At 40.6% G+C, this 12,755-nt stretch overlaps 1 protein-coding gene across 1 annotated transcript in view; it reads right to left on the bottom strand.

Moving 5' to 3' along the window:
• Window positions 1–8,881: 8,881 nt before the first annotated feature.
• The window catches only part of Lurap1l (leucine rich adaptor protein 1 like), a 43,777-nt gene continuing 39,903 nt past the window's right edge, over window positions 8,882–12,755 (bottom strand). The window contains exon 2 of the mRNA XM_004631708.2: window positions 8,882–9,644. Coding sequence (XP_004631765.1) covers window positions 9,270–9,644 — 375 coding nt within the window. The 3' untranslated portion in view covers window positions 8,882–9,269. The remainder of the gene's footprint in view (window positions 9,645–12,755) is intronic.

Below are 12,755 nucleotides of genomic sequence, written 5' to 3'. Positions count from 1 at the left end.
AATTTGAAAAGTAAAAAAAAGCATGAAAAAAATCAGAAACAGAGTAACATGCATTGCATGTGTTACAGATTTTCAGAATAAGAATAGCTGATTAACAATGGTTGATATATAATCTGTTCTTATCATCAAATCTGTTGCTCAGATTAACAGATATAGCTATGTAAGATTGGACATATGGGGGCTGGGGAGATGGCTCAGCGGAATAAGTACTTACTTGGCAGGCACAAGAGCCTGAGTTCAATCCCGGGTTCCGAAAAAAAAGAAAAAAAAAGATTGGACATATGATTACATATTATGGCTTGCTTTCATGGTACAAAAAACATGCTTGAAACCTGTCATCTTGGTCTTCTAAATGTTACCATTTCTAATGTCATATAAATTATTACTATACTCTCTTCAAAATAATTTTTTTCATTCCTCTTTTTTTTGGGGGGGGGGAGCAGTACTGGGGATTGAACTCAGGACCTTTTACTTGCCAGGCAAGTGCTTAAACCACTGAGATATCTCCCAGCCCCTTTAAAAATAAATTTTAAAAACAAGATTAAAAGAAGAAAAAAAAAGAGAGAACAAAAATTTAAGGTTTCTTTTATTGCACTTTTGACGCAGAATCTTGCAAAAAATGTTGCTTTTTTGTTCTCAATTCCAGCACAACAACCTCAAAACTGTATTTGTAAAGCTTTCAAGCTCTGAAACCTCAAAGAAAAAGAGAATGACTCTTTTCTGTGGTATGTTCATTCCCTCAAAATAGCATTTAATAAACCTACCTTGTCTAGTTTTGCTAATTCTTTGATAGCACCAGCTTCTAGCATTTCTTATGTAGTTAGGTGTCTTGGAAACACCATTTGAGACTTCAGTCATTTTTACATGTGACTGGTGCTTGACTTTAGGGTTGAAAGAGCTTAAACCCTGAGTTTCAGGGATTGCAGTGGGAGCTGTTGTCATCAAGTAGTAGAAGTTTTTTTCCCCTAACTATTGGAAAATATTTAGAACTAGAACCCTGCAGTGACATCCACTAGAGTTTTAATATTCCATAGTCTTATGAGTTGTGGAACTTTGGGAGAGGAGAGTCATGAAAACATTTTTGATAAATCATTTGGTGGATCTCTATTACATTAAGACGATCTCTATGATGAATTTCATAGATCCTGTTGGTCATACTTTTCCACCTGTTATTATCTCAAGGATCAATTTGACAAAGCTAGTAGTCAAAACAGGTCAGGTAGTACTGCTTTTTAGATTCCAGTCTTATTTATATTGATTTTATTTTTAAATTATAATACATTTATAAGTGTAAGATAATTGTGTATCTGGTGTTATCTCTGTAAAAGAATCCAAACAAAGAAAGTAATATAGTATATAAAGTTTGCCCATTTTAAAAATATAACCCCAAATGAAAATAAGATAGAAGATTAACAATTTTTTTTCATTTTATGTATTTGGTACAGGGTCTCACTGCGCAGTTTGGACGCTTCGTGATCCTCCTATTTTCAGCCTCCCTAGTGCTGGGATTGTATGCGTTTGCCACCATGCCCTGACTCGGCTGCGGGTCTAGTGCGCCCTAGGGCAGCGCAGGCGTGACATGTGGTACTGAGCATCTAGCCCCGGTCCCTGTGCTTGCCAAAGCAGGCACTTAGTCTGCTGAGCTATCTCACTAGCCTAACAAATCTTCAGAGCCTCTTGGAAGCTAGGTAATCCTCTAGGCACTTTTCCTGGCTTTCTTAATTGAAATTTGAGAAGCTAGAGTCTGAACTTCGTAACTTCTCATTCTGAAGGTCTGTTATTCTAAAGCTGTACTGTAAGGGTGAAAACTTGTTTGGCTTAGACAAAAATCCCCAAACTTATATATAAATGTACTAAATAAATTGTGGTGGTGTTTAGGAAAAAATAGAAATAACTCCATTGAGTTTTTGTTTTTTAATTCACCGAAGGCCATGTCTTAATAGACATATAACTCAAGCTGCCCTTTATTTGAGGAGTTTTACAGCTACTATAGGAGTAAGAATGCAAGAACATTAACGTACTGGGTTCAAGAATGGTTTATATAAACAGTTCAGTCAGGGAAAGGCTTTCCAGAGCCTCTGTTAGATTTATACTTACAGTTTGTTGGCCAGTGTTTTGCCGCATGATCATAGCTGGCTACAAGGGCAACTACAAAGTGTGATTAACTTCTGCAGCTTCTGCAGAGGAGCTTGCTAAGAGAGAGCTTGGTTGGACATGATGATCGGGTTGGGCACGCAGTGTAAGTACTTAAGCTTGCACATTATCATTAGCCAGAAGGTCCAAATTTGTTGTTTCCCAGGTATAAACCAGACTGCTTTATTTATTTTATAAGACCATCATTTTGAAAGCATTTCTGTGTACCACGAATTAAAAGATTTTCTGAGCATTCGCTGCCCAACAGTTTTCTGACTCTGGTTTCTTTGTGCCCATTTTGTAAATGAGCAAAGTGACACATGAAAGTGTGTTAATCCCACCTGTTTGACAAGTTCACAGTCTAGCGAGCACCAGAACAGACATCCTGAAATGAGTGCTTTCACGCTTGATGCTGCCCTTTAGTTTTAGGGTAGTGACGATACCGTTTTATCTCTAAAATGTCTCTATGTCTTAATTACACCCTTTGAATTTTAAATGGAATCATTATTATTTTCACACCTGAGCCATTCACCCTACACTATAAATGTGCACCAGATACTATTTTTTTTTTTTTTTTTCCCAGAACCGGGGATTGAACTCAGGCCCTTGTGCTTGCCAGGGAAGCGCTTATTCCACTGAACCATCTCCCTGGCTCCGCATCAGATAATCTTAAGAAACATAGCTAGAAAGTAGTGTCTGACTATTTGCCTCATTTTTCTTATTTGCAAAAAAAAGATACCATGTTACATCTGCTCTCACAGTATTTTCAGACCCAACACCATATAATCTCCGAATTAAAAAAAAAGTAAGATTGCTGAGGGTTGAGCAGGACACACAGTCAGCTCTGTTGATTTTTATGATGGATAAAATTTTCAAGCATTGAAGGGGTCACAGACAATGATTCTTTACACATTCTTTAATAAAATTGGCCAAGGGAATACTCTGAGGAAAAGGCCAAGTTTTAAAAAAAGCTGGAATGCACCAGCAATAAAGCAAGGGATCCTCACGCTCCACACAGACACTCCTCACACCAGAGGGGAAAAATGCAGAGATCATAGCTAAAACTATATTTGATTTATAGGTGGATTTGGCTGGTGTAAAAACAATTACTGTAAATTACTCTGAGAATAATCTAAAGATATCAAGATTGCATGTATTTCCTGAGTGCTACAGGACCCCTTCATTAGGGAAGAATGAAACAGCACAGCCTCTGACCATTCCTCCTCCCACACTGGCTAAACAAACCCTGCACAATGTTAGGGCTTGAAGGCATGCCAACTTCAGGCAAAGCTTGAAATTTAGCTTCACTGAAGTACAGGTAGATCTGCTTCCAGCACTGGCTCTGTCTTGTCTCGGGTAGGCCTTGAGTTAAGCGTGCTTCACAGATAGTTCATAGGGGTAGGTGAGACTGAGTGTTGGTTAGTGTTTAATAAAAATGTTCTACTAAACATTTAAACAGTGATAACTGTGATTACATAAAATTGTGGAAGGTTGATGTGTCTGATATTTAGAACTGTCCTGAGAAAGAGGAACGAGGCTTACTAGGCCTTGGATATTGCCTCTTCCAGCCTCACATCTAGCACTATAATAATTTCGACATCTTCTCTTCGCTTCTCTTCTCTTCTCTTCCCTTCACTTCATTTCCCTTCGCTTCCCTTCTCTACCCTTCCCTTCCCTCCTCTCCTTTCCTCTCCTCTCCTTCTGTTCCTCTTCCTCTCCCTTTCCTTCCCTTTTCTCTGTTCCTCTTCCTTCCTCTCTTCTCCTATCTTCCCTTTCCCTGTCCCCTACCTTTATTCCTTTCCTCTGCTCCCTCCCCCTCTTCCTCCTCCTCTCTCTGTCTCCCTCTCCTTCCCTATCTCTGTCTCTGTTTCTCCCTCTCCCTCTCCTTCCCTCCCTCCCTGTCTGTCTGTTTCTCCCTCTCCCTCTCTTTCCCTCCCTCTCTCCCTCCCTTTCTCTTTCTCTGTTTCTATTTCTGTCTCTGTTTCTCCCTCTTCCACTCCTTCTCCCTCTCCCACAGCACAGACAATCCAAAGTCATCATCCCATCTCAAGACCCTTACCATAACCTCAAAGTCTCCTTTTCATGCAAAGTAACATATTTAAAGATTCCACTGATTAGGAAGATCATGAATATCCTAGGAGATGGAAGTAAAAGACATTATTTTTTTTATCAGAGAAACACACTAGACATGTGAGCTCCTTTAGGGTATGATTCATATTTTATTCATCTTTGTACCATCGAAACATGGCAGTCATTGCGTGGCATCCAGAAGGTACTCAGAAAATGTTTAATAAATGTTTCTGTCAGAAAATGTTAACTTGGTGTCTACTATGTGATAGACACACTTCTAGATGATGGACAATACAGCACTCAATGAAAGAGTGTCCCAGAAAGAGAAAATGAGATGCAAAAAGATCCTGAGGTTAGAATATGCTTAGATTTGAGGTCTTATAGGCAGAAGTAGGCTTCACACACACCTTCATAAGAGGTGGGAGTGACAGAAAACACGTTCCACTGGCAGAAGGAGGAAAGTGTGCACAGGGCTCTGAAGCGCATGATCATTTGGCTTAGACTCTGAGAGACACATAAACACTACAAGTTCGAAATAGAGGCTGGCATAGTCTGGCTTGTGTCTTGCCAAGTTATTCTTCTGTGCTGAGTGCTCATGGTGGGAAGGTAAGTAGGGAAAGAAGATGAGACTGCTGCAAAAATCTGAGGGAGAAGTTGGTCCTTTGGGGGACAGCAGAGGGTGCGATGCGAGTCTGAGATGCATTCTGAATCTGTTTCTCAAGTGGAGTTTGTACGATTTGAACACTGTACGAGAGAAAGACAGCAGCTGAGACTGACCTCTCCTAGGCATGACAGCACACACCCAGACTCTCAGCATCCCGGAGCCGGAGGCAGAAGGATCACTGTGAGTTCAAGGCCAGCCTGACCTACATAGTGAGACATTGTCTCAAAAAACAGTAACTTCAAGAATTTGGGCTGAGAAATTGATGAGAAGAGGGAGATACCACTTACTAAACTAGAAAAAAAATCTGCAAAATTTTGGTTCTGTCCAAATAGAGGCCCTTCTCAGGCAGCAGGCAGAGATGCCATCAGGTAAGTGATGTAGGAGATGAGTCAAGAAGAGACTAGGGCGCAAGATATGTGTTTAGAAATCTTAGTCCTCAGGTGTCATAAACAGCGGTGAAATGAATCAGATTTCTGTGTTAGAAGAGAGTTGTCCTCAGGATTATGTTTGAGTTTGGAAGTCAAAAACTGAGTAAGAATCCAGTGATGGAGTTTGGAAACAATCAACTAGAGAGAGAAGCTAAGACAAAGGGATGTCCTAGAAGCCAAGTCAAGTTACTTTTTCTAAAAGGAATGATCAAATTTGTCATAGTATGGGGTGATATCGGTGAGCTGAGAGTCTTGAAGTAGGCGTTTGGTCTTGCATTACTCAGGTTACTGTGTTCTAATGGTGCCGGAAAAACAAGTGCCTCAACTGAAGTCATTGACTGTGATCCCAATGCCACTCCAATCCACCCACTGACAAGGAATCCTACTGCATTCCTAAACACTGAAGATAATTAAGATTTTATACTATGTAATTTGGGGCTGACCGGCCAGATAAACATTGGGAGTTCCTTGTATTTAAGATTTCTATGTTGGTTGGTCATATAAAGCTCCATTATTATGAAATGCCAAAAAAGTACTCACGTTACCTTGTTTGAATTCTTTATGTTCAGTTATTTCACTTCCATTGGATGAATAACAAGTCCATAAACCAGATTAATGTAACTAAAACACATTCCAGGTTCTCTGGGAGAGCATAACTCAGCGTCGGCAGAACACTCTGAAAAATACCTTTGTCTTAACTCTTTCCCAAGGTCCTAGTGGTGCCGACAGGGAGCAAACATCAAGTGTTCCAGGTCAGGGATTAGCTGTGTGGATTCCTGAGCTGAAAATGAAGTGCTCCTACACATTTGTTCTGTTGAGCCCAGTGACTATATTAGTAATTAGCCTTGCTCACTACGTGTGCTTTCTCTCCGCAAAATAAACTATGAAAAAATTATTGCGTTATGTGACTCTCAAAATCATATATACTTTATATTTTCTATCTTTTGCAAAACATAATTTGAATAAAAATTAAGCATCCGAAATATTGAGAAATTACTTTTTCTTGAGACAGGGTCTTGTTATGTAATTCAGGCTGATCTTGTCTCACTCTGTAGCCCCCGCTGGCCTCACACTTGGGGCAATGCTCCTACCTCAGCCTCCCAAGTGCTGGGATTAGTCAGGCACCACCACCACAGGCAGTGAGACATTATTAACAACGTCAAAACATTAAATATTCTTCCATTGTCAATTCTAGTTACCTCACAAAGCAACATGTAAATGAAACTATTCTATAAGCATCTCATATCATTGCTTTCTTAAAAATTAATTTCCTTTCTACAAAGGGGAAAACTATAGCAGGTGTAGCTAAAACAGTAAAGGAAGTTGGCCGAAAAAGGAAGGTAAAAGAAGTTTTCTAGAGTGAATTCACAGTGACCTGAGGACAGCAGTTGTTGCTCACATACACAGCCCGTTCTAGCAAACAACGGGTTGGATTTGCTCTGGGCCCTTTTCGTTGCTGCCGGCCCACGTCCTTATTCAGAATAATCTCCTTGCAGTGCTGTAGCCACTGCTGACACATTTCATTGCCTTCTGTTTGAAGCCCATTGGTCTTCCTTCTGAGGAAGTCTTCTCTGTTGTGTCACTGTGTGTATCCCTTAATTTTAATCTGATAAACAATCCATGCAAAAAAATTCTTAGTTTAATTCCACATTAAAACCAAACAAAGTAACCAACCAGGCAGCCTTTACTAAACTGAAAAGAAAAGTGTTCAGAAAGGGAGGGCAACAGTAGGAACAACTAACTACTAAGAACTAGTCAACTGGGCTGTGGACAGCTCGCAGATTCACTACAAGGCAGGAAAATGACTCTGAATGTGTGATTTCAATAAAGCATTTGGTAGGCTCAGAATGGGGAAAAAACTGACTAGAGAAGAAATGATTTGTTACATTATAACTTTTATCATTGAACTTTCTTTCTCATTCACATTTTGCTATTTAATGTCAGGAAGCAGCAAAGAGATTATGGAGTGTCATCGTTAGTGATAAGAAGACCCAAATTCCAGTTGTAGCTTTGACACTTGCTGGGATCTGTGACTTAGTTACTTACCTTCTAGGTGTCTGTTTCCTTAAGTATTGCGATGGGTTATGTCTAGCTGTCCCCCTAGAGCCTCGTGCTGTCGCAGGTGAGGTGTGGGGATGTGGCTGAGGGTGTGAGATGGAGATTAAAGGTGTGCAGTGAGGATCAGTCCACTAACTACTGCAGCATCATTTCGGGTGTGGATAACGGGAGAGACCCACACTGGGTCTGGTGTGGCCTGGATGCAATATAAAGGGAGGCTTGTGCTGTTGCTGCTGCTGCCGCCGCCGCCGCTGCTGCCTGCTCTGCCTTAGACTGTTTCTCTTCTGTCACATCACCTTGCTTTGGAGCTGGCTGTGGACTGAAACTTCTGCAAACTGTGAGTTTAAGCAACCTTTTCTCAGTCAACGTGTGGGTGTCAGGTGTGTTATCACAGCAACAAGAGAGGTAACTAAGAAATATAAAGCAGTGACAGTCCTCACACCGGGAAGTGGCTGCCATGCAGACCGTATCAAGCAATTTATGGGGAAATACTTGCATGTGATTAAATCCCTGAAAGATTTTAATTGGAAATGGAGTAACATATGTCTTGGACATAAACACTACATTTGACAAATTTGCAAGGAGCATATAACAACAGGAAATGTGGGAGAAAATATTTTTAAATATGGGCATTTCTCAGTTGTAAGTAAGAAGACTTTCTGGTTCTTACTGGAAAGTGGGGTGAGACACGCATCATTAGAAAGAAGAGATGGAAATCTTACTTAAGTTGTCCCACTAGGAATCATCAAGATAATGCTGAAGATAAACAGCAGAGCATCAAAACCAAATATTTTCAGTCACCAAATGAGTTATAACATTTCCAGGTATTTTGGAAAACTAAAAGGCTATTTATCCCAAGACTAAAAAATGTCATACTGAATATTAAGATTAAATGAATTTGCTTCTCTATTATAAGAATATCTATTATCTACACATCAGTCAATCTCTCCACTCATTTGCACATGTACACAATGCTTTTAAAAGGCACTTTTTTCTTTTCTTTTTTTTTTTTTTTTTTTTTTTTTTTTGCAGTACCAGGGATTGAACTCAGGACCCGGCACTTGTCAGGCAAGCGGTTATTCTACTGAGCCATCTCCCCGGCCCTACTATGCTTTTATGTAGCCTATCAGAATGGCAAATTCATACAAGAAAATGCCAACCAAATCTCAAAATGTATTTAAGTTTAGGACATCTTTTCCTCTAATCATCTGAATAATTCTTGTAAATTGGATAGAGTAATATATGCTATATATCATCACATGAATAAGTTTAAGATTTGAGTTTAAAATTGATGTTGACATCGTGCTAATTTACAGTAACAATACCAGGGTTAAAAAAATGCATAGATTTGGGGTTTCCCAAATAAGGTCATGTAAAAGTACGTGGCTAACAGTACTCCTGATTCTACACTCAGATGCTGTGGCCTAGAAACTATGGTAATTTTGGTTCAAAGCATTTTATTCAACCTAATATACAAATAATAACACATTTTGTTATATTTTAGAAATAAAACTTTGGATCATTTAAGAACACAAGCAACAAACTTAAGTTATCAGACTTTGGTTTATTGTAAAATTTAGCAAAGTATATCTTACAGCCCTGACCCCTTGCTCTAAAACAAAAGCAAAGACATCCTTATTGCTTATTCTTTCCCCCTATTTTCTTTGTGCTACAGTAAAAGGGAGGAAAAATGTTGTAATAAATAAAAATAGAGCTGCAATGGAGAAAAATAAATCAATCTAGATGAGAAGTATTAGGAGCAAAAGAAAGACCATTAAGCAGTTTAAAAATAAGCTTCTTCAAAAAGGTTTTCTTATTTAAAAACAAACACACCAAAAATATAGCAGCAGCAGAGGAGGAGGAGGAGGGTAGACACGAGTTAATTGCGCAACAGTCCCATGCACACACCTGGATCATTAGCCAAAGCAGTAGTACTCAGAGTCCAATTTGGGGTGCTTGTGCAGCGCCTGGGAGTCCTCTATGATGGAGCTGTCACTGAACTGATCCACGTCTGAAGGGGTCTGGTGTCCCGGAACGTCGTCCGCCAGAGTGTCCAGGTAGCTTCCCACAGAGATGCCGTCCAGCCCGTCGCTGCCGTCCTGCAGGCTGCTGTAGCTGCCGCGCAGCGAGGTGCTCTGGCTCTCCAGGAGGCTGCACAGGCTGCCGCTGAGACTGCTGCCTCGACTGGTCAGGGTGGCCTTCTCCTCCATCATCCACCTGACGGACTCGATGCTCTCGTTGATAACGAGCAGCTGCCGCATGAGTCGGACGTCTGTGGCTCTGAGGTCAACCTGGGGAGGAGAGGCGAAAGGAAAGGGTGAGTCCTTCTGCCTGCTGGAGAAAGCCCCAACTCATTGGAGATCCTGGCTAGTGCAGCCCACAATTTTAAGCTCACAGAAAATAATATTAGTGCTCTTCATCTGAGGGTCTATTCATGAATTGCTGACCAATGGCAGGAGTTATAATCAAAGAACTCGCTTCCAGTCAGATGAACCAGGCTCCACAAGCGTCAGTAAATCTTCTACGCCACCCATGAACCTAACCAAGCTACATGAAGATGTAGTGGGTGGCAAAGTCTCTGCTAAGAAATGTCTTCTTTCTGGCCCAAGTCATAGTTTTTCTATGTTCATGTGCAACCATGTCTGTGGATCTTGAAAGATTAGGAAAGGGTAAAGGTGTAAAAATTAGGAAATTATCATCAGCAACACCAGAAACTTCTGTTTACTGAGCAACAGAATCTTAAGAATTGTTATAAAAAATTCAATAGTAGGAAAATCTAACACAACGTACAATGAAAAAGCTGAAATGTACAGAAGAGAGTTAAGACGACATAAAATCTCTGTTCTTTTATGATTAGACCATCATGAATAGTAGTGAATAGTGCTTTTCCTCTTACGAATGAAACTGTGCTACTACTCAGTGAATCTAAAAGGGTTTGTAGCCCACTATGATGATTCAACTTATAAGATGAAGTTACCATATTTCTGCACATCTAATGATATCTTTCTGATATACTAGGAACAAACCGATCAAAACTGGGATAGGAGAAAGTTCTAAATCTCTCCAAAGCACTGCTGAGGTGCCAGCCTTTCTGAAATTCTAAATTACTTTGGAGAAATCTATGTCCAAAGTCACAAGGGAAGGTTTCTTTGCCAGCCTCAAAATTCAGTGTGAACATCTGCAGCCAGCTCATGTGTAGTGGCTTAGGGAAGGAGGCTGTGGAAAGATTGCTCAAAATTGCCTGTTTTTCCTGGACTGAAAGTGGTGGATACTATAGATTTCAATGCTCCGGGTGAGTAGAGGTGTGTTTTGGCCCCTAGGGATCCTATGCACATTCATTTTGATTTAAAAATGGATTGCTATTTCTTCATGTGGGCCATTCACCCACAACCAAAGATACTTCTCTAGTAAGGTACTATAGAAGGGATTCCTGAAAGTATAGCCTTGAGGCCATAACGCAAAAGGATGGGCCATACCAAGTCCTTCTTTAAGATTCAGGGCTAACTCAGATCTGTGTGTTTGCAGAATTATCAGAGGCACTCATGCTTGAATGACTCAGGCCATAAGAGAAAAAGGAGCCCATTGTTTTCAAAAGTATGCTTTCACGTAAGAATATTTCCCGGTGGAGTTAATCCATAACTGAAGCTGAACTTTGGTTTGAGTGACCACAAGGAACAAACACGGAAGAGATGACTTTTTTACTAATGACTCCAACAGATAAACAGGATTGTAGGTTTAAAAGCAACGACAATGCAAGCATAATCGCAGGAAAGATGAAGTATAATTTAAAGAATTTTAGCTTTTCTCAGAACCTCATCTTCTCTGAAAAAAAAAAAAACTGAATTGTGTAAATGGTAACAGCAAAAAGTATTTTTCTCTGAAGAGTCTATCAACTGAAGGATGTGCACTTAATAAAGCTTGAGCTATTTCTCCAGGACAATGTTTTAATGATTTTGTGATGACTTTTGCTGAAGGGTGAGGCCTCCTGGCAATCTGTGTGTTCAAATTCACCCATATACCCTTCGAGGCATTCTGACACTGGCCAAGGTACAAATAATGCAAATATTTACAAATCCCCAGCAATGTGCCCAGGTCCACTGAGGAGGGTAGGGTATCGCTGTGAGTCACACTCTTACAAAATTCCTTGGCAGGCATCTGCAGCTGGTAAAACTCGCTGTGCCTGTGACAGTGTGGTGCAAAATTCATCCGGCCACTTCCCAACCATTCCCCAAATGGACTGCAGCTGTGTGCGTTCATATCCCCACCCCGTCCCGTGAAAACACTTTGGTTCAGGTCCAGGTCTCTGCACGAACTCTTATTCCACTTGCTCAGAACGCTCCACAGACTCCCTCCCCAGGTCCTCCCATTCTTGCAGCCCTGTTTCTTCCATCCAGCAGTGCTAGCTGACACCAGTCTCTCTGCAGCTCTGCTTAACCAGGGCCATCTGCTTGGCTTGTAGCTCACCATATTGCTTAATTTTGTACTATCTTGTACTTCTACTGATAATTTTGTAGCTTTTTCTTCAACTAAGCTGTAGGCCCCTTAAAGAAAGAATCCATTTCATCCATATTTTATGGCTTTGATTTTGAAAGATAGTCATAATTTTAGGAGTTGTGAAAGTTAAGCTTGTATGAATAAGTAACACGGTCTTAGGCACTGTGTCACTGAGCTGAAAAATGCATAGAATAACTTTTCTACTAGCATGTTTTGTCTTATACAGTAGCTGCACCAAACACCAGTTTTGTCCCCATTTTATTGGGCAATATGAGAAGAGCAGGTTATGAAGCAGCAAAGGTGTCTTTGGACCAGGAATTGAGTCATTTAAAAAAGAAAATCTGTTTCTGAAGGCTGAATTTCATGGGCCATCGAACTGCTGTTGGGAGAGAATGATGAAAGTAAAGTCAACTGGAAAGTTTTGGTCTGGGCTGATAATGATTATGGATTTAGTCCTCAACCTTGTGTCCTTCAGGAGAGTCAACACCTTCCCTCTGTGGGAGCACAGGGCACACCCGCCCACATGGCGGGCCGCACTGTTGTCAGGAGCGCTCCCTGCTGCAAGACCTCCTCCAAGACCCAAGGTGTAGTTACCCTACAGCTGCCCCTCAGAAGAAGGAACAGTCAGTCAAAGAATGAAATCACCATGTTGCTTCCACCTCCAGAGCTGCCTGCCTCTCTCCTTGGTTTACTGAATATTATAATATATTGTTTCTTTACATTAGACTTTATGATGTTTGGCCATTAATTAAGCACGAAATTGATGCTCTTTCAGCTTCACTTAGACAGAAGCATTCTTCCTCTCAAAAAATTCTTCCTACTTCAACAAATTTTTCTTGGCACTAGGAATTGAATTCAGGACCTTACACTTGCCAAGCACATGCTATGCTGCTGAGCTAAGTCCCTAC

Source organism: Octodon degus, unplaced genomic scaffold, assembly GCF_000260255.1.
Source record: "Octodon degus isolate 3935 unplaced genomic scaffold, OctDeg1.0 scaffold00044, whole genome shotgun sequence".
Taxonomy (NCBI): Eukaryota; Metazoa; Chordata; class Mammalia; order Rodentia; family Octodontidae; genus Octodon; species Octodon degus.
Note: the sequence above shows the minus strand (reverse complement) of the source record. Positions and strands in the feature narration are given on the sequence as shown.